Consider the following 12,296-nt stretch of genomic DNA (forward strand, 5'->3'; position numbering starts at 1 on the left):
TAGGAAACATCTCCTCCACATCCACTCTATCAAGGTCTCGCCATTCCACAGGTTCCAATGAGGTCACTCTTCTTTCTTCTCAATTCCAGTGAATACAGGCCGAGAGCCATCAAATGTTCTTTATATGAGAACTCTCTCAATCCTGGAATAATTTTTGTGAACCTCCTCTGAACCCTCTCCAGCTTCAGCACATCCTGTCCAAGATAAGGGGCCCAAAACTACTTACAATACTCCAAGTGATGCTTCCCCAGTGGTTTCTAAAGTTTCAACATTACATCCTTGCTTTTATATTCAAGTCCTCTTGGAATGAATTCTAACATTGCATTTGCCTTCCTCACTACAGACTCAACCTGCAAATTAACCTTTGGGGAATCCTGCACAAGGACTCCGAAGTCCCTTTGCATCTCAGTTTTTTGTATTTTCTCTCCTTTTAGAAAATAGTCAACCCTTTCATTTCTTCTATCGAAATGCATGACAATACACTTCCTGACACTATATTCCATTTGCCATTTCTTTGCCAATCTTCCTTATCTGTCCAAGTCCTTCTGTAGCCTTTCTACTTGCTCAAAACTACCTGCCCCTCCACCTATCTTCATATCATCTGCAAATTTTGCTACAAAGCCATCAATTCTATCATCAAAATCATTGACATATAACCTAAAAATAACTGGTCCCAACACAGCCCCTTGTGGAATGCCGCCAGTCACTGGCAGCAACCAGAAAAGGCTTCCTTTACTCCCACCCTTTACTTCCTGCCAATCAATCCAAGCTGGAATCTTTCTTGTAATATCATGGGCTTGTAGCTTGTTCAGCAGCCTCGTGTGTGGCACCTTGTCAAAGGCCTTCTGAAAAACCAAGTACACAACATCAACTGATTCTCCTTTGTCTATCCTGCTTTTTACTTCTTCAAATTATTCCAACAGATTTCTCAGGTAAAATTTTTCCTTGAGGAAACCATGCTGACTATGGCCCATTTTTATCATGTGCCTCCAAGTACCCGGAGACCTCATCCTTAATCAACTCCAACAGATTCCCAACCACTGAGGTCAGACTAATTGGCTTATCATTTCCTTTCTTCTGCCTCTCTCCCTTCTTGAAGATTGGAGAGACATTTGCAATTTTCCAGTCTTCCAGAACAGTCAAGAATCTACTGATTCTTGAAAGATCATTACTAATGCCTCCACAATCTCTTCTGCTACCTCTTTCAGAACCCTGGGGTGTACACCATCTAGTCCAGGTGATTTATCTACCTTCGGACCTTTTGGTTTCCCAAGAACCTTCCTTCTAGTTATGGTAACTTCACACACTTCATGACACCTGACACTTGGAACTTCCACCATACTGCTGATGTATGACTAAATTCGGTTCGTCCACCATTTTGTTGTCCCCCATAGTTTTCCAGTGGTCCAATATCCACTCTTGCCTCTATTTTACACTTCATGTATCTCAAGAAATTTTTTGGTATACTCTCTAATCTTATTTGCTAACTTATTTTCGTATTCCATCTTCAACATCTTAATGATTTTTTAGTTGCTCTCTGGTAGTTTTTAAAAGCTTCCCAATCCTCTAACTTCCTGCGAATTCTTGCTCTATTATATGCCATCTCTTTGGCTTTTATGTTGGCTTTGACTTCCCTTGTTAGCCCCAGTTATGTCATCTTTCCTCTAGAATAGCTCTTCCTCTTTTGGATGTACATATCCTGTGTCTTCTGAATTGCTTCCAGAACCTCCAGCCATTGCTGCACTGCCATCATCCCTGCCAGTGTTCTTTTCCAATCAATGCTGGCCAACTCCTCTCTCATGCCTCTTTAACTCCCTTTACTCCACTGTAATACTGATACATCTGACTTTAGCTTCTCCTTCTCAAGTTTCAGGGTGAATTCGATCACATTCCCCGAAGAATTCTTTTACCTTAAGCTCTCTAATCAATTCTGATTCATTGCACAACACCCAATCCAGAACAGCTGATCCCCTAATGGGCTCAGTGAAGAGCTGCTCTAAAAAGCCATCTCTTAGGCACTCTAGAAAATCCCCCCCCCCCCCAGAATCCAGCACCAACCTGATTTTCCTAATCTACCTACATATTGAAGAACACCCCCCCCCCCATGACTATTGTAACATTGCCCTTTTGGCAAGCATTTTCTATCTCTCATTGTAATTTGTAGGCCACATCCTTACAACTGCATGGGGGGGAGGGTCTGTATACAACTCCCATCAGGGTCTTTTTACCCTTGCAGTTCCTTAGCTCTATCCACAATGTTTCAACACTTTCTGACCCCATGTCACCTCTTTCTAATGATTTGATTTCATTTTTTACCAATAGAGCTGCCCCTTCTGCCTTCCTGTCTGTCTTTCCATTAGAATGTGTATCCTTGGACATTAAGCTCCCAGCTATAATCTTATTTCAGCCATGATTCAGTGATGCCTACATCATCATACCTGCTAATCTGCAACTGTGCTACAAGTTCATCTACCTTATTCTGTCTACTGTGTGCATTCTAATATAATAACTTCTGTCCTGTATTCACCCTTTTCGATTTTGTCCATCTTTTTTGTTGCAACTCATACTGTTGTCTGCAATTTTGCTCTATCAATAGCCTCTTCTCACCACATATTGCCTCTATTTGTAAACCAGCTTCAGTATTATTATCTGCCTTTCCTACAATGCTTCTTGCATTGAAATATATGTGGCTCAGGGCACTAGTTATACCATGCTCAATCTTTTGATTCCTAACTTTGTCTGAGGTCTCACCAATATTTACCTCCACAAACATTCCACTAACTGTTCTGGCACTCTGGTTTCCATCCCCCCGCAAATTTAGTTTAAACCCTACTGTGCAGCATTAACAAATCTTCCAACTAGGTTATTATTCCCCCTCTAGTTCAGGTGTAAACCATCCATTCTGTACAGGTCCCACCTTCCTTGGAAGAGAGCCCAATGATCCAAAAATCTCATGTCCCCCCTCCTACACCAAATCTTTATCCATGTCTTAGACTGTATAATCTTCCTAGCTCTGGTCTCACTAACACATGGCACAGATAGCAATCCTGAAATCATACCCCTGGAGGTCCTGCCCTTAGCATTTAACTCCCTGAACTCCCTATGCAGAACCTCGTCACTCATCTTACCCATGTCACTAGTACCTACATGGACCACCACTTCTGAATGTACACACTCCCACTTAAGAATAATGAGGACTCAATCTGAGATATCCCGGACCCTGGCAACCGGGAGGCAACATACCATCTGTGAATTTCGTTCTCGTCCACAGAACCTCCTGTGCATTCCCCTAACGAACAAATCCCCTATCACCACAGCATGCCTCTTCTTCTTCCTTCCCTTCGGAATCACAGAGGCAGACTCCATGACAGAAACCCAACGACTGTGACCTTACTCTGTTAGGTCATCCATACCCTCAACCCTGCAACCACCCCCCCAGTGGTTGAGACAGATGGCCACACGGGTACTCCACACTAGCTTTTTAACCTCTTTCCTCTTCCTGACTGTCACCCAGCTTCCTGTGTCTTGCACTTTGGGGGTAACTACCTCTCTATATGTCCAATCTGTCGTCCCCTCAAGCTATCGAATGATCCAAAGTTCATCCAGTTCCAGCTCCAACTCCTTAATGAGGATTGCTAGAAATTCAGCTGGATGCACTTCTCGCAGTAGCAGTCATCAGGGACACGAGAGGTCTCCCTGCCTTCACACATCCTGCAAAAGGAGCATTCAGCTATCCTGCTTGGCATCTCTACTATCCTATGTAAAGAAGGGAAGGGAAAAAAAAACCTCGATCTTTTCTTCGTGTTCTCTGACTGAATCCTCTCTTTACTAAGTCTTGAAGAGCTAAAGCCACAAGATCACCACTCTGACTCTGTCCATTCAAATGACGGCCGCTGCGCTTGCACCTGCACTCTAATTTGCTCTTGCTCATCAATCCCGTACACCAATTGGTTGCTAGTCAAAGCTCTTTTTTACTGTGGTGACCCACTTCTGCCTTTTGTACTCAGGTAGTGGACCTGATTGAAGTCCCCTCTTCTCAAAACTTCTGATGTCCGGATTGGCTGCTGGTCAAAACACAAGGGATTTGAGAATGGTGTAGAAATGTGGTGCTGAGGTACTAGATCAGCCATGGTTTTGAGAAATGGTAGAGCAAGCTCAAAGGGCCAGGGAACTATTACAACATAGAATGACAGTGCAACAAATTTGTGCCAGCATATGCACATCAACGATTCTTCTTGCAGCCTATTCTCCCTGCATTTCCTTCAAAGACCTCAGTTTTGATCATTCACCTTTACACAGGCGACAAGATACAGTAGACAATTATTTTAACACCCCCCCCCCTCCCACCAACAGAGCTTTGGGGCACAGGAGGAAAATGAAGTGCCCATGTAGTCACAGGAAGTTCCCGCAAACTCCACAGGGACAGCAACAGAAATCGAGACTGAACAAGGGTCATTGTGAGGCAGGCATCTTTCTCCTAATACTGTGCCATTATCTTTATTCTTAGTGTTTTTTTTCAATGTTGAGAACAATATATTAACATAATAGCCTATATGCATGTCACTTCATGTAATCCATGTCATTATAGAGCAGAACATAGAACAATACAGCACAGTACAGGCCTTATGCTGCTAATCGGGTTATGATTTTGTAAAAATTACAGCTAGTCTCTTTCTACCACTACACACCTAACATCTTTATTTTTTAAAAACTTATCTCTTTGGCCAAGCTTTTGATTATTATCAGAGTACCATTTTGTGGTTCAATATCAATTTTTCTAATGATAATATTCAGTTAAATTACCTTTGGATGTTTTATCACATTAGAATAAATAAATAAAAGTGGTTAGGAAAGGAGATATTACTAGAGCATATAAAATTCTTAATGACTTAATAGAGAAGATGATGAGAAGTGGTTAGTGAAACTAGAACTTTGCACCCCATCTCAAAAAATTTTTATGCACATTTAGGACCGAGATAGACAGAAATTTTTTCAGGTGGAATTTTCTATTATAGAGTTCAGGATGGCAAATATTTTCATCCAGAGCACTACCTCCTAAAATTTTAGCGTAAGAGAATAGTGCAGAACACTGGAGTGGAGGCAACATAAAGGTGCACAATATCTTCCCCCCAGAAGGCCCACATTGGGAATTGGGTTATTATTGTCATGTGACAGGTACTGTGAAAAACTTTGTTATGTGTACTACCCTTACAAATCATTTCATCCCATCAGTACACCAAAGTGGTACAAGAGGAAAGCAGTAACAATGCAGAAGGTAGTATTAGTTACAGAAGGAGTGCAGTAAAATAAGGTACAAAGCCATGATGAGATAGATAGTGAAGCCAAGAGCCCCTCTTATCATACAAGATCAAACAGTTTTATAAAAATGGGATAGAAGCTGTCCTTGAGATTGCTGGTACATGTTATCAGGCTTACATATCTTTTAACTAATGGGAAGGGCAAGAAGAGAGAATGTCTGGGGTGGAAGTTGTCTTTGATTAGGTGGCTGCTTTACTGAGGCAGTGAGAAGTGTAGATAAGAGGGGAGGCTAGCTTTAATCATGTGTTGAACTAAGTCTGCAACTCTGCACTTTTGCAGTTTTGAGCAGAACAGTTACTATACCAAGCTGTGATGCATACAGATAGGATACTCTCTATGGTGCATCTTTAGAAATTGGCAAGGGTCAACAGGGACAACCAGTTAGAAAATGGCTCCTTGAATTGTGGACTTGTGACAGAATATGACTTTTATTTTCATTTCTGATGATTGCTATTTGCAGGCAGTGGGAGCAATGAGCATTGTCGATTGTTGCTCTCCTAAGCAGACCACAGCCATGGTCATACTCAGGGGTACAGTAGATTCAAACAATTAAATAACCAGCCATTTTGGAAATTGTACAAGGTGTGCTTTGATTGACAGATCATAGATTTAAAGGTAGATTGTGCTTGACTGACAAATGAATTTTTTGAAGAAATGAAGGTTAATGTGGTACGTTTCACATGGTCTACATGTAAGGCTACTGACAAACTCATGTCAGACTGGTCAGAAAAATAAAAGCACACATCAAATCACATCATCTATAATTTGCTTGAGAATCGGAAGACAGTGGATAATGGTTGGGATTCTTTTGTGACCTTAGGTAGGTATCAATGGTTTCATAGCGCTCAGTACTCAGTCTCTTGATCTTTGTAACAGTTATTAATGATTTTTATTTTAAAGAAATATACAAAATATGATACAACAAATTGGACACGTGTCTGACATTCAGGATAAAAGCTCCCAAGTGCATTAAGCAAGAAGACAATCTAATCAGTCAGGTGGAACATTTGCAAATACAATTTAATCTGGTGTAGTGAATTAATACATTTTGTGATGTTTAAGACAACAGATGTGAGAAAACTTAGTGATGTCAAGGAACAGAGGGAAGTTGGAATATATGTCAGCATATTCATGCAAGTAGCAATAAAAGTTAATGAAAGTGGATGGTTAAAAGGTCATCTGTAATACTTTCCTTAATTAAGTGCAGTTCAGAAGAGTCGAGAGGTTATGCTAGAGTTGTACAGCACACTGGATTGAACACAGCTCATTACTGTGCACAGTTCTTGTCAAAGAGGAAAGATGTGAAGGCATTGGAGAGGGTATAGAGCAGGTATACAATAACAGCAGGATTGGAAAATTGTAGCCATCTGAAAATCAAATAAATTAGGATTGTTTCCTTGGGAACAGAAAAAAACTAAAGCAGAATTGCGGGATCTTGATATGAGGAGGACCAAGGGGCCAAATTCCACATAAATATAACTAAGATTAGAGGAGAGGTCAGGATAAATGGTTTCACCCATAGTTTGATGGGGAGGGGGCATCTGGAATTCAGCAACTGAAATGGCAGAAGAGGCAGAAATAATTATACTTAAAAAGTACTTAGATACACACGTGCTTGAAGTGTCAGGGCCTACAAAACTACTTCCCTAATTCAGGTGGGTAACCTTTTGCAATGAGATGTATAATCAAGATTTTCCCCTGATCAGTCGAATGAAGCAGATCCTCAAGGGATCCTTTTTAATTATCCCCAAAATAAAGAATAAAGCCTTCAGTCTTGCTCAGATTGCCCTTTTAAGCCAGGTACATTTCGTCAATGACTCACTACATATGCTTAGAATTTCTCAACAGTGGCTCTTGTTAATATGCTCCTAGGAATAATTCATCCTGAGCCCAAGATGTCATTGCAGAATACCTTACAAAAAGTTTAAGACGTTTTTTCTATCAGTCCTGTTTGAAAAACTCTAAGCATGATTTCATGGGTCCCATTGTCGCATGTCAAGCCACCCAAAATAAAATAAATACCACTTACCATGGTGGTCTGTAGTTGGTTCTCAACCAGAGCCTTCAGATCTAATAAACTTCCATCAGTTTCATTCTATTAAAAAAATTGTAAACACATGTATCAAACTTTACAGAAAGATAAATAATTTACTGATAGAATCATGTTATCAGATCAGCCTAACGTTGACATTATTACATGGCTTTGCAGAGGAAATGAGGTTTAATCTCATACTAAAATGCTGAACTATTTATTTCTAGAACACTCTATAAAAAGCTTACCTCACCGAAAAACAATAATGCCAACAGTAAACATGTGCTAGTTGGTGAAAGAACAAATGGGTGGAGAGGCATGCAAAATTCTTGCATGCTTTGGTAAGGTAGCAATTATTTCTCCGGCAGGAATGAGTAATGATATTTTAGTCAGTAACATAAAGTAAAGGTATAGTTATTTTGGATTTAGCAGAAGTCACACCCTCCACCCATCCCTTAAAAGGAGTTGTGAACCTTTACAAGTTTTCACTGCAGATAGCTGTGTATGCTTGCTGTTGAAAACATTCAAAGCAAAGATCATTAGGGAGATTAGGGAAAAGGGGATAGAGGGTTATTTTGTTGAAACTGAGGTAGATGTTTCCTAATCTTATTAAATGACAGAGCAGATTTGAAGAACCAAAAAATCTATCCCTGATTCTTTCTAATGATCAGACATCAACCATTCTAATGGTTACCAGTCTGCTAAGTGCTACATACCAAGGACAACCCTTGAGGCGGATAGCACTAGAACTGTGCTAATTGGACAAAATTGAACATCCATGAAGCACCAGAACTATGCACCATAATGTACAACTTTGTGGCCCAGCATATTCCTCATTCAACTGTTATTAAGTCACATATCTAATTCTGTTCCTACTGTCAAAGAGTATGCCTGAACCACACATATCTAAAAATTGAGGTGCCAACATGGTAAAGCTTAAACACAAGGATGACAAGAAGCTAACTGATACACTCAGAGGTACATTCACTCGGAAGGACATCAAGAAAAAGAGAGTCAAAGGCTCAGGTGTTGATTGTAAGCTAAAGGTGGGTCATCTATCCATGCTTTAATCCAAGCACTGTTACAACACTGGCATTAAGAATAGTGGGAAAAGAAAAAACAGCGACAGTCCAATCCAGGTCAAATGTCCAAATTGCCCAACTGCAATCTCCAAAACGGAATGTGGCACTCTTATCAAATGACACTTAGACACCTGATAAATGGTGCTCCATTTGGATTCTGGAAGATCTTCACTCTGGACATTATTATAATCCTAGTCCAATGATGGTGAAAGGAGCCAAATTTCGGAGACAAATGTAATGCCCTGGTTATGATTTCTATGTCTATGTTGTGAGATAGTTTATATTAGCAGTTTTCTTTTAAAGCAGTGGGCCATGCTGGAAAGTGTGCTTACTGTCCAATTTAGGAATGTGAGTCAACCACTCGGGATTATGGGATGTGAAAAAAGCAGGAGCTGTGGAACAGGCCACAAGGGATGCTGAAGAATGCTGTTGGAAAGGAGAGTCTCCACTGCAAGAAGTGCTTTGTGGAGATGAATATCTCCAAGGAGGAAGAGCTAATACTCCTGAGAGAGCCTGGTCATTCGAGACTGATCTCGAGGGGAGTTCGGAATGTGGCAGGTTCTTTTACTCGGGCTGTGGGTCCAGTGCATAAGTAAAAGGTACACCCCCGACTACTCCAGTATAAGCTCTGACATTACGTGCACATTGGACTGGTTTAACTGTAATGGGCACTTTTATTTTAATTTTCTTTTTCTGTAACTGTTAAAGTTGAAAATTTGATAAATATACTTCCTTTATAATTTTATGCTAGTGCACAATCTGGCATTTCTGGTTTACCGTTAACTGTGTGTGAACCATATTTACACAGCATTCACTCAAATCCAAGTTCCTTTAATCAGAACATCCTGCTTGGTTGAATCCCAAATCGTACCGATCCTAAACTGTTTATGAAAGGTGGCTTTCTCACCACTGAGTCACATGGCTGTTAGCAGAGTTAGCAAAGGAGCCAAGCCTGTATGTGAGCTCTTGCGAGAAGGTTACACAAAGAAAGATGAGAGTCTTTGATTTGAAGAAAACAATAGTATGATTGTTAAGAGGTTTAGTAGAATCAGATTGAAAATTCATCACTGGCTGGACTTGTAACTCAGCACTTTGACATTGCTGAAGATTTTGTCAGGGATCTGCATTTCCTCCATACTGAAATCCCTCATGACCATCGTAACATTGTTCTTTTGACAAGCCTTTTCTACTTCCCATTGTAAATTAAAGCCAGCATTCTGACCACTGTTCAGAGGTCTGTATATAACTCCTATCAGGGACCTGACGAAGGGTCTCGGCCTGAAACGTTGACTGTTCATTTCCATGGATGCTGCCCGACCTGCTGAGTTCCTCCAGCGTGTTACAGGGTCTTTTTATGCTTGCAGTTTTCTAACTCTACCTACAACAATTCTACATCTTCTGATCTGATGTTATTTCTAAGGATTCGATTTCATTTTTTTCCCCAACAGAGCTACACCACCCCCTCTGCCTACCTCCCTGTCCTTTTGATACAACGTGTATCCTTGGATATTAAGCTTCCAACTATAATCTTCTTTCAACTTAATGTTACCCACAACGTCATACCTGCTCATTTAGGTATGCTCATATCTGTGCATTTAGGTTTATGATCAACGAAGACCCTCTCAAATGGTGATGAATTCTTTTAGCTAGATGATGTTAATAAATGTTGAGCAGATTTAAAGGGTTTAAATGGATGACTCCTGATCCTGTGTTCTCATGGTTCAGCCAATTCCATTGAATCTTTAGGGGAAGTGGGGACAATTTTAACTTTAATCTGCTTATTGCTAATGTTTTACTGTATGCTCATGCAGATTGCTTCATTCTCTGAGAAACTGTGACCAGAATGGAAATTGTGCAACAAATGAGTGACCATTCTTATCTGTGATCTTGTGACAGAGGTAATGTTTTTCAATAGTTGAGCTTTAATGGGCTTAAAGCAACACAGGTAGTGTTGAAGAAGGGAGGCTGCAGAAGGACTTCAAAGTTCAAAGTAAATTTATTATCAAAATACAATATCTCACCATATACAACTGGAGATTCATTTTCTTGCAGGCATACTCAATAAATCCGTAAAATAACTATGTGGTTGTTATTGTACTTGATTCTACATAATCACGCACATGTAGAAAATGGAAGTGTCAGAAGGTGTATGTATGGTCATGTAATTTAGTAGAAGGAATAACATCATAGACTATTTTCTAAATGCAAAAAATCCTAGATGCAAAGGCATTCAGGAGTCCTCATGCCGATTTCCCTAAAGGTTAATTGCAGGTTAAAGTCAGTAATGAAGAAGCTTAATGCAGTATTAGCATTCATTTCAAGAGGACTAGAATATTTGTTGAGATACAGCACAAATAGGACTTTCCAGCTCTTCGAGCTACACCACACAGAAAACCCTAATCTAACATTAGCCTAATCGCAGGACAATTTACAATGACCAATTAATCTACCAACCAGTACATCTTTGGATTGGGAAACCGAAGAAAACCCACCTGATCATGGGGAGAATATACAAACTCTTTACAGACAGCGGTGAGGATTGAACCCAGGTTGCAGGTACTGTGAAGTGTTGTACGAACCACTATGCTGCCATGCTGCAAGGATGTAATGCCAAGGCTTTAGAGACACTGGTGAGGTCTCACTTGGAGTACTGTGAGCAATTTTGGGCTCCATATTTAAGAAAGGATGTGTTGATATTTTGTGGGTGTTCAGAGAAGGTTCATAAGAATGATTCCGGAAATGAAAGGATTATCATATGAGAGAGAAAGATGGCTTTGGAACTTTACTGGCTGAAATTTTAAAGAATGTAGGGGGAATCTCATTTACATCTATCGGATGATGGAAGGCCTAAATAGAGTGGATGTAGAGAGGATGCTTCCCATAATGGGGAGTCCAGGACCAGAAGGCAGAGCCTCAGAATACAGGGTCATTGCTTTGGAACAGAAATAATGAGGAATTTCTTTAGCCAAAAGGTGGTGAACCTGTGGAATTCATTGCCACAGATGGCTGTGGAGGCCAATTAATTTGGTATATTTAAGGGGGAGGTTGATAGATTCTTGATTAGTAAGGGTATCAAAAAGGCTACAGGGAGAAGGCACAGGAAAATGGGATTAAGGGGAAAATAAATCAGCCGTGATAGAATGGAGGAGCAGACTCAATAGGCCAATTCTGCTCTTATGTCTTATGGTCTTACAGTGGTATCATCTGCAAACTTGTAGCTGGAATCACAGCAGATTCCAGCCACACAGTCGTAAGTATACAGGGAGTAAAGTAGGAGACTGAGGAGACAGTATTTTGGGACACCAGTGTTGTGGATGATTGTAGTAGAAGTGTTGCTGCCTATCCTTACTGATTACAATCTGTTGGTCAGCATCCAGTTGCAAAGGGAGTCCCAGGTCTAGAAGTTTGAAAATGAATTTGCATGAAATTCTGGTACTGAAGGCAGAGCTGTAGAAAATAAATAGTCTGACACAGATGGCTTTGTTACTTTGATCCTCCAAAGATGGGTATAGGGCCAGGGAGATGACATCCACCATGTACATGCTTTAGCAGTAGTGGAATTGCAGTGGGTCAAGGTTGTCTCAGAGACTGGAGGTGATGCGTGCAATGAGCAGCCTCTCAAAGTACTTCATGATGGTGGATAATGGAGACACTGAGCAACAGTCATTAAGGCACATTGCCTTATCTTTCTTTGGTACTGCGATGATAGTGGTATTATTAAAACAAGCGGTTTAAAAATGTAAACACTCCAAACAACTGATCAACGCAGGATCTCAGGGGGCTCCTTATGGACCAGATGCTTTCCATGAATTCACGAATTGTGACTGTAGATTGTCAGGGCAGGTAATGACATTCCACGTTTG

At 40.5% G+C, this 12,296-nt stretch overlaps 1 protein-coding gene across 6 annotated transcripts in view; it reads right to left on the reverse strand.

Moving 5' to 3' along the window:
* pnpla6 (patatin-like phospholipase domain containing 6) overlaps positions 1-12,296 on the reverse strand; it is a 204,031-nt gene that overhangs the window by 170,552 nt on the left and 21,183 nt on the right. For all 6 annotated transcript variants that reach the window (XM_073069197.1, XM_073069195.1, XM_073069200.1 and 3 more), the window contains one exon: positions 7,349-7,414. In XM_073069197.1, coding sequence (XP_072925298.1) covers positions 7,349-7,351 — 3 coding nt within the window. In that variant the 5' untranslated portion in view covers positions 7,352-7,414. The remainder of the gene's footprint in view (positions 1-7,348; positions 7,415-12,296) is intronic.

This window comes from Hemitrygon akajei, chromosome 16, assembly GCF_048418815.1.
Source record: "Hemitrygon akajei chromosome 16, sHemAka1.3, whole genome shotgun sequence".
NCBI classification, from domain to species: Eukaryota; Metazoa; Chordata; class Chondrichthyes; order Myliobatiformes; family Dasyatidae; genus Hemitrygon; species Hemitrygon akajei.